This window comes from Dermacentor albipictus, chromosome 9 (assembly GCF_038994185.2).
Source record: "Dermacentor albipictus isolate Rhodes 1998 colony chromosome 9, USDA_Dalb.pri_finalv2, whole genome shotgun sequence".
In the NCBI taxonomy this organism is placed as follows: Eukaryota; Metazoa; Arthropoda; class Arachnida; order Ixodida; family Ixodidae; genus Dermacentor; species Dermacentor albipictus.
In genome coordinates this window covers 43,924,572-43,939,478 of record NC_091829.1, presented here as the reverse complement: position 1 = coordinate 43,939,478, position 14,907 = coordinate 43,924,572, and the positions used below count along the sequence as shown (strand labels likewise).

Sequence of the window (14,907 nt, the reverse complement as noted above, 5' to 3'; positions counted from 1 at the left end):
CAATGAGCAGCCCTCAAAAGTTTATATTTAGTTATCAGCACTTGAAACAATATAGCTGCAAAAAATATACGATCCTTTGCACAGGCTCCGCTCAAAGCGGTAAAACTTTACAAGCCCACTTTTTAAATGCTTGCCTGGCCTGCAAGAACGATGTACGCGCCACACAAAAACGTCGGCTTTCTTAAGCAAGCTTTGATTTCGTCGTTTCGTCATAGTGGTTCTCTGGCCATGGGAAGTTCCAACCATATTTGCCACATTTTACTTCTTACGCCTTCAACTTTCTGGACAGTTGAACATTATTTTGATGCGACCTGTCGCAGGTTCTTGAGGAGGCCCTGAAGACCACCACGGACTTCAAGGTGCTGGTCGGCTACTTGAACGCTCTTGGCAAGGTCGCCAAGCCCGAAGTGCTGCCCGTGCTTGTGAGCTACCTGAACGGCACCGCCGAGAACCTTTACCAGCTGGTGGATGAAGGAGAGGAAGTGTACGAGACTGTCTACTTTGTCAAGAAGGCTGTCCTCCTCGCCCTCAGCCACGTTGTGGAGTACTTCCCTAAGGAGGTCAGTGTATGAAACACGTACAAGTGTCAGGTTGATAACTAAAATATTGGACGCCGCGTTCCATTTCTGTCACATTACAATGCAACGCACAAAGCATTTTCAAAATCCCTTGCATCAATGAAATTTTTCCTTGCGATGCCAAATGTGAACGCAAACGTTGCCGGTTTTCGACTGCCCTAAACAAGCTAAACTATTCTGCGACTGCGGTTGTAGCGACTTTTTAGGAAGAACTTCACTGTTAGGAAAGTGCGAAGAGACAAATACGACAAGATGAAGGCAGGACAAGCGCTTGGTCAGCTCTTTCGTCTCTTTCTCTTCGTGCTTTGAGCCATTTTGAGCAATAACTCCCACAGGGCACTACGACTGTGAAATTCCTGCAGCTCGGCCAATAATGCCGATGCCGGTGTTGCGAAAGATGTCGACATTGTTGCCTAAGTTGTTTCGTCAGTGAGCGCTCACTCACACAAAGGAAGTTGAATCATGCCTTCTGCCTTCGTACTAGATCGCTTAACGCCTGTGACTGAATCACGGCAGTGCGGGATAGAAAGTCTGGCGAATTATTTGTCGCGATCAGAATCGATTGAGCGACCGCTCCGGTCATCCATAAGCACGACATTCAACGCTTGCCTAACACGGTGCTCAGGTGAGCCCCCTGGTCCGTACTGTCCTGCTCAACGTCAGCGAACCCGTTGACGTGAGGACCCTCGCCTTCGACGTGTGGCTCAAGTCCGTGCCCACCAAGTGGGACCTGCAGCAGGTGTCCCTCGTCGTCAAGCTTGACCGTAGTCTGGAGCTCAAGAGCTACGTGTACTCCGCCCTCAAGTCCGTCCTCAAGGACAAGCACCCGGCCAACCACGTTCTGTAAGAACCCTGTCGCATTCGAATACGACTTCATGCTTGCACCTTGTTAAGGGGGGGGGGGGGAGGGAGGAGGGCGAGACAAAGGAGACAGAGGGGGTAAACAGAGACACTAAATTTGTGCAGACACAATGCAGTAGTCGCGGCCTAAAAACTATAAGCTAAAAGCTGTGGTTGTCACGAACTTAGATTGCAATTGCGCAGGAACTGTCATGCTTATTTAAAGGTATTAACGACGCCAGTGCACTTGCACGGTAGCGCAGTGGCTATGGTGTTGGACTGCTAAGTACGAGGTCGCCGGTTCGATCCGGGCCGCAACGGCCGCATTTTGATAGGGGCAAATTGCAAGGACGCTCCTGTGCCTAAATTTAGATGCACGTTAAAAAACTCCAGGTGGTCAAAATTAACCCGGAGTCTCCTACTATGACGTGCTTCATAATCAGATTGTGGTATTAGCATGTTAACCTCCAGAATTAGTTTTTTTTAACGACGCTAGCTCAGGGCAGTCTCACGGTTCGTCAGCCGCGACTATCAACGAAGGAAGGTAATGACCAACAGTGACGCAGGCTGTCTTCATGATTCTCATATTCTCATCAGCCTCTCTAACGGCTGCTCTCATTTTAATGTTTCGAATCGTCTTGAATCAGCGATGGCAATGACTCTTCTGTGGCTTTTTTTGACCTGCGCAGCAAGTGTAAATGAAAGCTTGGGAAACTTTAGTTAACTACATCCAACTAATTACGCGACAGTGGGGGTCGTTTTATTTGTGGAGCAAGCAATACCTCTTAGTCACAGTCATATTTCGATACAGCATCTAGGAAACTTCGTCTTGAAGTGAATAGCTTTGTTTTAACGGTGTGACGCAGGTGTTCATTACGCGTGTAAGCCCTTGTTCTGCAGTCATGCATTATACATTAGGACTCGACATTCCTGCGCCAAATTGCTCCGCTTGCTGCTTGTGAAATTAACAGAGCGCGAGCCAATCTCGAGACACCGCACTCCGGTGGGAGTAAGTCATCAATGACACTGGCAACGCGCAATGCAGTGTTTCACATTATAACAAGTTTACGAAGGTTTCCGGGCTTTACAGGCCGTCGCCTGTGAAGAGCCGTATACGAACAAGCGATTTTTCGCGACAGTCCCACAGTTATACACACTGTTTGCTCATCGTTAGAACCAAGACGAAAGTAACGCGCTAGGGGCCTACAAGTAACACGCTCGTCAAACGTGCGCCTATAAGTGTGGTCCTCTCCTATGCAGTGCTAGCCGTGTCCGTGGAGTCTTCGTGCACTACGAGGCTCTGAACGTTGGCCCCCGCTACTCCACGTACAAGAAGAAGACCTACTACGACGGTAAGTTTGCATTTAAGACACGTGACGGCATCGAAGCACGTGGAACGGGCGCCATAATCGCGCAATTGGAGGGGGAGGGGGGGCGATACCGCACGGCGTAGTCGTGCTCAGTTCGAAACATGCGTCTAAATTCGCTTGTCAAGGCCCCGAGTCCAAACGTTCGATTAAGAGGCACCGTGAGGAACGGCTACTTTCCAGTACCATGAATTTACTCGCATGCCATAGCCCAATAGTTATCGGCGAGAATGACCAAATCCTGGATGGCGTACCTTTTACGGACGCACCTAGCAGAAAAAAATGACGTTTTCGCCAGTGAACCACTGGAAGGCCTTAAGAACAAGAAGCTATGACATCGCTATCTTTGCAGACTATGCGGATGTGCTAGAAATCAATATACTAAAAACGTCATCGCAATGGTCCTAACGACAAAACGAATCAGTATTTTCTGAAGAAACATAATATAATTTCTTGAAGCAAATAGGAACGCTATCTTCAAGTACCCCGTCAACCTATGAAATAAGCTACAAGTATTGCTAGAAATAGAGGGAACAGCTATAAAAGTGACCAATGAGTACTATAAACAGCGCTGCGAGAAATAGGCGCGATAAATGCCAATGCCATCATTTTCGCTTCTCCCCTGCTACGCTGTTAATTAACCCTTTCTGATCCGAATTTTTTTCAATGAAGATAAAATTTTATATTACGTGTATTCGGGCAACAAAAATAACGGGGGAAATAAACAAGAAATCCCGCTGGAGTTTATGGCAACGAATCGAAGGTTGTCATGAACTGCCAACTCAAGGTGCTAGCAGCATGTGGTAATTCTTCAGACCTCTCAATTCACGAGCATAACGGAGTGCCTCATAATCAGGTCGTGGTTTTGGCACGTAAAACCCCATAATTTTTTTCGACCATCGTAATGGTGGGAAAATGTGGCCACAGATTATTTGAAGACAATTTTTGTGCCACCAGAGGCAGATGGTACGGATCAAGCAGGAGGCTTTAAAGGCGCAGCGAAAAGTACTAATCCAGAGTGATGCCACGCGGATGGCCGTTCGTTAGGTATGAGGAAAAGTCGTATTAATCTGCAGCACCAAGTCGACAAAATTATGCAATTCGCATTGCTGGCACATTTCTGAGAACAATTTTGTTGTTCGTTTGTCCCGATGGCGGATGTTTCTTGCAAAACTTTGTGGACCATTGGCCCAGAAAAGGTTAGGCGTGATCAAAACAAATCATTGCTTTCTTTCTGCATAAAAGCACGCCGGGCATAGCAGGTGGGCAATCAAAAGTCAAGATGACCAGGTCACGAAGCGTCGTTCTTGCTTTCCTTTTTCGCAGTCGCCAAGAACCTCGGATTTGAGTCCGTCGTCAAGCATGTGGCCAACAACGTCTCCTACTTCCCCACTTATCTCCACGCCGGACTGAAGTACAACCTCGGACCCTACGTCCAGACCCTGCTCGAGGTAGGACTGCCATATACACATTCAAGTCACAGAGGGAAGGCTAAAATATCCCATTGAAATAGCACTAACGTTCACCATATGCAGGCGCGCGAGAAACTGAAATCACAGACCTTCTATCAAGGAACGACTCCGAAGAACAAAACGCGGAAAGTGTATTTCCTACTGCCAGTGGCAGAGATATCTCGACATACCTCGAAGTTCTCGACAGCGTCCACTTGAATTTAACCTGTTCCTCTGTATATGCAGTGCACGGGCAGCTAATTCCGACAACTCCGCGTGACAATCCTAAAAAAGTGCCCTACTTCTTAAATATGCTAGCTGCAATAAAAAAAAGAGACACTAGGACGAAGCACGATAAAACGTCCGCTCGAATTTTGGTCGTTCAAAAATTCGAACAGAACTCATCTACGATGACTATCATTGTGTGCGAATGGCCGAAACGCGTCATGTAGGAGGCGTGTGCTGCATCCGAGTTCCTCGCTAGCACTTTCCTGCGGACACCCGGTGCCCCCACCGGGAAGTCCGCGCATGCGCAGTGGCCCATGCGCACTCACTTCAACTTGGCGTCAAAGAGATCCAATGTAGAGCGGTACATACCCGATGGCACATGCCCAACTTGGCATCAAAGAAGGTTCACCGAAAAGCGGGTACATATACCTGGTAACACGCACCCACGCGAAAGGTCTAAATTTTTGTTTACCCCAACATCTCCGGGATCGGTCCATACTTTTTGGCGGGATAGGTGGGTCTAGCTATAGAGCCGCAATAAAAGCTGCAGGGTGGGCCAAGAATGCTATTTGCGTTGACATTTCGGCGCGTAAAGAGCTAAACCTGTGGTAACATTGCGTTTTATCCTTCAGTTCCGTTGGAACCACTCGCACTGATATCAAATGTAACCTCTTCTTTGACACAGCATTTTTTTTGGCCGTATTCCAGGGCAAGCTCCTGCTGAAGGGTGGTGAGAAGTTCCTTAACGAGGTCTTCTCTACCGAGGGCACGACTACGTTCCTGAGACGTGTCACCGAGGCCTTCACCACGAAAGTCAAGCGGCCCTACAGCACGACTCCCTACGAAACCAGCAACAAGTATTCCGTTGTCAAGGAGGTAAGAGACACGGCGAGCGTCCTATCCAAGTCGCTCGTACAATAAAGCAAAGGGCCGGCGGCTTTTCAGACCCCATCAGTGTGCACGCTAAAACCCCTGAACGTTGGCCGCTGAAACGTGCTTCAGATTTGCACGTGACACTGCCGTTCTACTACGAAGGTACGCGCTTGACGAAGGAAACATTACATCTGTCACAGAAAGATGCGTTTGCAGTTTAGTGAAGATATCCGACTTATATAGGTTACGTTCGACGATAGCTTGACAGCTATCTGAGGATGGGATAGAACCCGTAACTGTCGTTCGCGTTATCCTTGAGCTTACTGAATCCCGCGACTGCTTTTGGATGCCACTTGCGGTACTGCTCCCGAAAACCGAGGCCCGTCACCTGTACAGCCGAGAACCGGTCGTCCCTCATGTCGCCCACTTGAAGCGGCGCACGAGCGCGTTTGCCGGGCCACGTTAGCTTGCTCGGGGAGGGCGCTCCATCACTGGCGCGGGTAGCGTCACGTTGAGAAAGACCAGGACCCGTGACCAGGACAAGCATACTACAGAGACGACGGGGGACGAAGCTATGCTGTCACTGCTAGGGCTTCCGTCGCCGTATTTTAAGGTGTCGGCTTGAGCGTTCTTGTGTTCTTCGTGGTTGCATTCATGCGTCTCGACGCGATCTCGGCACATCGCGCTCTCCTTACTTTTCTTAGAAGCAACTAACTTGGGCACGCGTTTGTGGCGTTTTTTCTGTTCTCAAATGACGTGGCCTCAGATACCACTCCTATTTGAACATTCTTTCGTAGCGTGACCTGCGCTGTGTGTGCTCTGCTTCATTCTTTGACATTTGTCCAGCTTGATATTCCTTTCCTCCCCTTCTTCCTATCTTCCATTTCTACCTTTCTGTCTCCCCCTTCCTGAAGAGTAGGCAGGCGTTGTGCCCCTTCCGGTGGCAGTTGCCAGCCTGCTCCTGACTTTCCCTTTCCTGTCGAGCGTATATGTGTTTTCAAATAAAAATAATAATAAATTACGATTGTGCCTGCTCCCGCCTCGCAACACTGCTATCGTTGTAAAAATGGGACCATCGGCTCTGATTACTCGTGCGACCATCATTCACGAGCGCCGGCAGCTGATTCTCAACAATTTTCATTTTCAGCTGAACCTTAAGACTCGCAGGGTGGAGTCCCCCAAGGCCGTGCTTTTCGCCAAGTTCCTCGGTGGAGACGCTGTGCTGCCCCTGGACAAGGAGCTGTTTGAGCAGCTCAAGACCGAACGTAAGAAGCCTTGCAGCGAACGTTTAGAAACTCGCGGGCAGGACAAAGAATGCGGATATGACTACATTTTAAAGCAGTGTCTTAAATGGCTAGGTGTCAATCTAATGAGGCGAATTCAACCAATCCGTCATCGAAGGCATAGAACAGAATCGGTTGCGACACTCCACAACTCGCAATGAAAACAGGACGCGATAACACGAAGCGATTACTACCTCTCCTTCCACGATGCTTTAGAATTCCGCTGAAAATAGCAAACATTTACTCGTCACCCTCGAACATTTTCTTTTTATGTCTGCTGCCCAGTGCTTGAGTCGCACCGCCGATAACTAGGTAGCTGCAGCCACTAAGATATTTTTTCTAATTGAGTACGCGTGCCGCATACCGCATGCAAAAACAACACCACGCCGTAAAACTATGGCTTTTACGAGACAACTGAAGAGGTAATGCGTCTGATGCACAGGTGCGACTGAGCAATAGTAGCATGAGACTATTAAACGCGTGAACTAAGACTTGCTAACGGACCACACATGCTGGCAGCGTGTGAAGCTAGGCCCCCTTGAATATCGCAAGCCCCCCGCAGCCCCCGACCCAGACGACCTTACCTCTTAAATGAATCGCGTGCACAATACAGATAGAGCCTCACGCAAAGCAGTAGGGGTTCTGCGTCGACTGCAACCGACCCCGTTCTGCTTGCCGCTCTTGCAGTGGTGGAGCTCGCCCAAAAGGCCGCCACGACTGGCCCGCTGACCACGCACCTCGTGCGCGTGCTGCTGCCCAAGAAGGTCGCCCACGTCGAGCCTACCGTCGTCGGTCTGCCCGTGGTTCAGACCGTCCTGCACCCGATCGTTGTGTCCCTGAAGCTCAAGGACGTCTCCCTGCAGGTCGACACTACAGTCGACTCTCTCCTGCCCGTCACCTTCAACGTCACGGGAACCGTGCAGCCCCTGTAAGTGGCCAGTCGGCGGTTCAGTTGCCTGTTTTTTTTTCGGTTTCCCTGTGCCACGACAGGATGCTAACGCTGCCGACATTGTTTGTCAAAGCCGGTGCATTCGGGGCGCGTACTCCCTTCAACAGTTTCACGTAATCGTGTTCGAGTTAGGCGATTCTTAGGAAGGAAGAAGCGATTCAGAAGCAAACGCGAAACGTATACCGACGCAAACAGTAATTTTCTGCCTCGAACAACAGGTATACTACACGTTAGGAACCTTATGCTGACGCTATCTACGGAGACGCAGATTAATAATACTGTTCACCAAATAAATGCGCAGTCCAGGCAGAAAAACAAAAGTTTTTTGTCGATGCATTTGCGTGACAGATGAAAAGCGAGCTCTTGACAAAATCAAACCAGACAGAGGAACAAATGTAGAGAATGTCAAGCTGTCGCTAACACACCACGCGAACTGCTGCGCGCACAATTCAGCAACAAGCTGTTTAAGTACTTACGCATCCATTAATACAGGTGGCAAACTTTCGAGGCCCAAACAAATATAGCTTTCGCTCAATACGAAAAAAAAATGAAGCATAGCATAAAACAAAGTGAGCATCAGCTTAACATGTGTATTAAGCTTTAAGCACATTACCTGATGCGTACACACTGTAGACATTGAGCACCACACCAACTGCACCACCCAGTACATACTGAAGTTCACCCGTACCAAGTTCCATGTCACATAAACAAATTATAGCTAGCACACGTAGTAGTACACTATGCCAACGCCAAGTTTCTGTCACCGAAATAGTCTCTCTATGGGTGCGCGAGCTTTTTTTTTTTCCTAATGAAACGGGCCTCATGGCATATCAGAAGCGTGACTAGAGGCAGGAAGCCATGACCTCCGCACCAATCCGAGCGTGCCCACCGCTTCCCTTTCTTTTCTTGACCACAGCGTCCTGAGCGTCAAGCAGCACCGAGTGTTCGTGCCCGCCGAGCTGACCGAGGAGTCCCCCAGCGTTGTCCACACCAACGTCAAGCACCTGCACTTCAAGACTGACCTCTCCCTGGGCTTCAACAAGTACGAGAAGGAGGTCAAGGTCGCCGTCAAGCCGACCTTCGGCCCCGCCCTGCTCAGCGCCGTCAGCACCGAGCACGTCGTGGAGACTCCCAGCCCGTTCCTCCTGCTCGAGAAGCCCGCCGTCGACCCCAAGAAGGTCATGGACACCATCGTGAAGCCCTTCGTGGTGCGTGTACGCTCTAGCCAATCACACAACCGGAAACTCGTTTCCCTAGCAAATTTACAATCTCTGCAGCGTCGCGTGGCCTAGATGTTTTTTTAACAACGGCAATGATTTGTGCCGAAATTTTCGCGGTCGTGTCCCGCAAGACAGCACGGCGCCGGTGAAACACTACGCACAGCTTTTGGGAACTGCAAGTCGTGAACGAGGTCAAGCGTATCTATAATGCGGCTCAGCTCATCTCTTCGCCTACGCGCACTGTAGAGAGCGTTCCTTGCAAGAAAGCACTCCTATCTGAAGGAAGTTCGCAGGTTAGTAGCGAAGGTCGGTGGTAGGTGTTACCCTGTCTGCTGTCGGGTGATCACGCACGGGAACGCCTGAGCACAACTGCTCAAGCACAGAGTAACCTGATAGCTTTGCAGAGAAGGAAAGTTTGATAACCTACGTACAAGGGAAGTAAGAGGTCAGACCCTATGCGCCGGATAAAATTGAGAAAAAGAAAAAAAATCAGTGGCGATTTAGCGGTAAATGTGAGAAAATGCCTTAAGATTACGCGGCACCGATTTGAAGTCCCGGGTCCATGATTTAACCTGCGTTCACCACATTGCAAAGTGTTTTTGAGAAGCTCACTCGGCACACACCCTGCCTCTTCCAGAAGCGAAGTGCTACTGGCGGTGGTCTAGAGCCGACCACCGTGAGTTCCATTGTGTGTGTGTGTATATACACTGTCTACAGTGTATACACTGTGGACATATATACACTATGGGCATAGTAGACCACAGCAGCTTTGCGGTCACTTTCGCAGTACCACCGCGTCTACGAGACCAAGCTCGTGAACCTGGAGGTTGACGCCGTCAGCCACGGTCCGTTCGCTCCTCTGCCGCTCTACGGAAAGCTGTACCGCTTGTACTCCGAGCGCATGCCCAAGCTCCTCCAGTACCTGTCCCACCAAGCCAGCAAGCAACACCTGCTCAGGATCAACGTCAAGCCCTACGAGAAGGACCCCGTCAGCGAGGTGAGTCGCGTACGCCTGACAGGTGTGCGATCAACCGGTTTGGAGAAAGGCAGGCAACAAGGAATGCGAGACCAGTACGGCGGCGACACCGCGCACGGGCAGGATGACGCGGCTAAGCGCGCGTGCCGATGACGTGGCAAAAAATTAGCGCCTCCACGCGCTGTGCCAACTTGATATAAACAAGACCGTATCGGTTACTGCAAGTAAACATCTCCGTGCGCGTTTCTTCATCGAAGACACGCTAATGTCTATTGGAAAGTGTCATATTTTCGTTACGACTACGGCGATCAGAAACTAGCTGCGTGGAAAGAGATAGTGATAAACGGGGGTCTTTTGATGTACGTCTGAGTAAAGAAGATGGGACTTGTTTGCATCAGATATCCTCATAAGAATCGTCTACAGGCTGGAGATTTCGGTTTTGGTACCAAATGAAGCCAGAGGCGACGAAGCAGCAAAATCGCTTAAACTGAGTTTGCTGGTGCACTTAGAATTAGGTGCGCATTAAAGAACCCCAGGTGTTCAGAGTTGTTCAAGAGTTACCCGCTACAGCGTGACTCGTAATCAGGTTGTGATCTTGGCACGTAAAACCGCAGGATAAAATTTTCTTTTAAAGTTTGATCTATCGAGAGCCCTTAATAACAAGCCCACCTGCAACCGCCATTCCCTGCACGTTGCTGGCGTCTAGGTTTACCAGAGGTGGTTTACTCAACTGCGTAGTAACCGCCAGGTTTCCGTATTGTAACCGGTTTTGCTAAGCATCCATGCTTCGACTTACAATACAGTGGGTGGCCACCTTCAAGTACGAGAACAACCTGGACTACCTGATGAAGACCACTCTGAAGAAGGTCTACACCGCGGCCAGGACCTCCACCTACGACGAGGAGGAGACGTCCTATGAGATGCTCTCCGAGCCCGTCGTCACACCTAGACCCACGCCCTACGCGGCCTACGAAGAAGAAGACAGGTGGGTGCACTTAGTAAAGTCATAGTTGATATTCCAATCACGTAAACAAATACATACCAATGGCGAAAAAAAAGCAGACACGAACCGGCAACTGCCACCGAAATATAGCAAATCAGGCCTGCGGAAATCCGCGGGGATGTGAAATCTGCTTCGTGCTACTGTCAGGTGGATGGCAAGTTTTCTTTTCGAGAAATTTCCGCAACCCAGCGAATTTCCTCAGGACTAATTTGCCACATTCAGTGTGCCTGAATGTTAAGGCCACTATACAGCCGCGTCCCACACACCCTTTGACATTGACCACACCATCAACTACATCATACCATTTCTTGCGCTCTCTGGCCATCCCTGGTCGTTGCGCCATAAAAATCAATCAATCAACCAACCAACCAATCAATCAATCAATCAATCAATCAATCAATCAATCAATCAATCAATCAATCAATCAATCAATCAATCAATCAATCAATCAATACGTTGGGGGAGTTTTTAACATATATCGCTACTTTCCACCAATCTCGTCGAGCGCAGTTCTGAATACTACCCCGAGTACCCGCACCTGTGGAACAAGACCCTTGTGAAGCACGTGCTCAACGTCACACTGGAAGGCAAGCTGGAAGGCACCGTCAAGAAGCTGACCAAGCTGGACCTCGCCTACCACCACTCACTCAACAAGACCCTCAAGCACTATTACGTCGACGTCAAGACCCTCACCAGGCCCCTGGTGAGTCTTCCTTCACAACAGACATAGTAGAAAATATTCCGACGTTCCGCGAGCTTTCTTTCGTTGTTGTTGTTGTTGTTGTTGACTTCAATAGACATCCCGTCGAGCTGCAGCAGAATTTCATGCGTGGACCTTGCAAGGGTTTGCTCCAGGCTTCCGTACCACTCAGCAAAGCGGCTGTGCGGTATAGTTTGAAAGCCCTTGACGCACCAATTGAAATGTGAAGCCCAGCTTCGCATAGCAAGCTAGCTCAGTGTGCGCTGCTGCGTCTATTCGTGTACTCAGTCAATTTTATGCGAGAAATCTGGGAATGCTTGGTGCCGCTTTAAGCGTTTTCGACAACTCAGCAACAGTGGGGCAAGCTCACCTCGTAGGAAGAGCAGAGGGAACTTAGCTGTGATGATTTCGGGAAAGTAATGAAGTCGGAGAAAGGATATCGCACTGCTACGTCCGTATGTCATTACTCCCATGTCTCTAAGTACTTTGTAAAGAAGTCATACCTTCGTGATATACTAAATGTTGCAGAAAATATTTTATGCTTCCGTTTTTTGGTTTCATCATAAGAACCATACCTTCTAGCAAAACAATAGGAGCAGCAGCTGGCGAATGCTTTCATGGAACAATAGTGCCGATATATATTATACGGTATCGTTTGCGGAGCCCTACGCTTCGCAAGACCAAAGCTAGCCTAGGACCGTACGCATGAAAATTCAGTCATGTGCAGATGACTATCCAGAGCGAAAGCTCTATCAACAAAATAAATAGGGGCCATGCATTGTCGGCAGAGCATAGATAGTGAGGAGCACTGGTCAAGAGTGCTCGAGCTTTTCAAGGCAAATTGAATATGATGTACTGCCGATGAGAACCAATATAATGCGGAACGTAAATTTCGTTCCAATAGCATCATAAAGAAAGTGCAAATAGCGCTCGTTGCAGATTAATCACGCAGGGACGTCTCCAGCCTCACGTGATAGTGCTTGCGTTAGGGTGAAGGCTGAACAGATGCCACGAGAAAGATTGTAAATCAGGAAAACTGGTTGTTGAGGTAAAAATAACGAGGACTGAAACTCGTATTTAGGCTGTATCCATTCACGAAACATTACTCCGTTGTTTTGTGACATGCTGTAGCGTACTTCTGGCTCAATTGTTTCACACTACAACGCAGCAAGGATTAAGACACCTCGCTGCGCACAAGATACTTAGACACTCGGTTTCATTCTTTCCTCTTTTTTTTTTGCCGCTCCAGGTGTCTCTCTTCCTGAACGTGTCGAGCCCCGTTCCCCCGAGCCCCTTCTGGTACGTGCCTTCCTACTTGGGCAACGACCTCATGAACGCCACCCTGTACCTCACCTACGGCGACGAACCGGAACCTTTCGTTGTCACCGTGAGTCCACTGCAGCAAAAGCGCGAAAACTTTATTCGAAACGTGCCTCGTTTCTTGCGCTTGACTTCGCGAAAAAGTCTCCATCTCGTGCACTAGTTTCACATGAGTGGCTGTCGTTAGATACGAGAATATGTACGTATATAAAAAAAAGGGTATCGGGATATGGGGCCTGCTGAGTTCTTCCACGCCAAGCAAAGGTTCGCCTTTCCTCGTCAATGCTCACTGGCAACCGGGTGTGGACGCTCGTCACGGTCACACGGTGAAGTTCGGGCAGGCGCATCGAAATCTGTGATGCGGATTCATGAGCGCTTTTTCTCTAACCACTAAAACAAACAGCCAATATATCAACAAAAATACTTAGCTGTGAGCAAGGATCCGATTAACCGGGACTTATCTGGAGCCTAGGACGGCCTTAGTGTGAATAGTAGAGTCTTGCTGTCCCATCTACATCTTCGGCGCACCAGGAGAGCAGCTCAGAAACTCCGCCGCACGTTCACTCGAAATCGCCCGATAGCTGCACTCTGCACAGTTTCCAGACAGCCCGTGCAAGTCAATTCGTAAGCGCAGCGTGCACCCGTGAACTTGCTTATCGGAACGACACGAGTGACACGAGTCAACGCGCCGTTCGCAGTACAACGCCACCAAGACCGAGGATCAGCTCCTGGGCCTGCACGCGTACGACGCCACTCCCCTGCTGCACTGGTTCGTGCCCCAGTGTCTGGCCGACCAGCACGCCGGTCACACCGTCAGCTACGCCTGCAGCCTGGCCACCGTCTTCGACGCTCACCTCAACAAGCAGGTTGTCTCCTTCAAGGTGCCCTCGCAGGTATGCATCTCGAAAACAATCCCCACCTGCCCTGTGCGGTGCACTGAGCCCGATAACTTTCAGTGGGCCTACCACATAGTGCTGCGTGAAATGATAAAAAACTTTCTGGGAAGTGCGGCGATAAGTCCTGTGACTGCTTCCGCACTCACAATGAGAGTGCAAAAGCCAGGTGCACGACGAATTGAAGCTGGCACCTCTTGGTCAACAACGTTGAAAGATCTTAAAAGTCCAGAGCCTCTACAATGACCAAGGGAGAACTGCATGCTGCAGTTCTCCCTTGGTCAGCGACGCTTCCCCGTTAATGATGTTTCGTCGTGCACATGTTATCCTTGTTGATAATTACAGCAACTGAACAGCCTTCCGGGTTATTTGTGAATCTTTCGACTGGTGTTATAAACAAGCATAGCAAGTCACAAACGGTCCGAGCTAAAAAGGTTCGTGACATCGCATTGTTTCCCACCGCCACAGGTCAGCCCAAAGGTGAAGAACTGGGCGCTCAAGGTCCTCTCGTTCCTCAAGTTCAAGCTGTTCCCGTGGGCCAGCTTCTACGCCCTTCCGTTCGTCCAGCAGGAAGAGTACGAGGTTGTGCTCACGCTGAACAAGACTGACGTGAACCCGTACGTGAGCGTGGCTTACGGCGAACTGGTGCTGCCCGGCGAAAAGGTTGTCCTCAACGAACTCAAGCTGTCGAAGTACTCTGTTCCCAACCTGCTGCTGTCCGTCTGGGACCGCCTCAAGCACGGACTCTACAAGAGCTACCCGCACCGTGAGTGGAACGAACATCTTTCTATCAAAAGCCGAAAACGGTCGCCTACTGAAAAGTGTGACGGCGCCACCGGGCATGCAAAGGCAATGGAACGTAATCGACGAAATTGCTAACAAAACCATTCATTGGGTTATACGTTAGCCAAGGAACGAGAGAGAAGAATTTAAGGATACACGAGAACGAGATGTGCAAGCAGCATCTTACCGCACCTTGTAGAAATTTTTTGAGTAAATGAAAAGCTGAAGTCTAAGAAACAACAAAAAAATAGTGCAGAAAATATATTTATGAAAGCGTTCGTCACTGGCAGCAAGTTAAAACCGAAGGCCTACTTAAAAAAAAAAAATCAGTCAGTGTATATAAGACAGTTCAGTAATGGATACTCTGGCATCACGCAAAACTTGGTTCGCAAGTACAAAGCAGACCTTGAACTATAACGGCACAGTAACCGCCAGCCATGCAA

General features: G+C 49.3%; 1 protein-coding gene across 1 annotated transcript in view; it reads left to right on the top strand.

Moving 5' to 3' along the window:
• The window catches only part of LOC139049745 (vitellogenin-6-like), a 29,486-nt gene that overhangs the window by 11,208 nt on the left and 3,371 nt on the right, over positions 1-14,907 (top strand). Inside the window, exons 9-22 of the mRNA XM_070525538.1 lie at positions 321-560; positions 1,204-1,421; positions 2,679-2,770; positions 4,112-4,236; positions 5,173-5,340; positions 6,485-6,602; positions 7,308-7,548; positions 8,486-8,777; positions 9,577-9,786; positions 10,569-10,750; positions 11,279-11,471; positions 12,718-12,855; positions 13,487-13,681; positions 14,150-14,447. Of these exons, the coding sequence (XP_070381639.1) occupies positions 321-560; positions 1,204-1,421; positions 2,679-2,770; positions 4,112-4,236; positions 5,173-5,340; positions 6,485-6,602; positions 7,308-7,548; positions 8,486-8,777; positions 9,577-9,786; positions 10,569-10,750; positions 11,279-11,471; positions 12,718-12,855; positions 13,487-13,681; positions 14,150-14,447 (2,710 nt within the window). The remainder of the gene's footprint in view (positions 1-320; positions 561-1,203; positions 1,422-2,678; positions 2,771-4,111; positions 4,237-5,172; positions 5,341-6,484; positions 6,603-7,307; positions 7,549-8,485; positions 8,778-9,576; positions 9,787-10,568; positions 10,751-11,278; positions 11,472-12,717; positions 12,856-13,486; positions 13,682-14,149; positions 14,448-14,907) is intronic.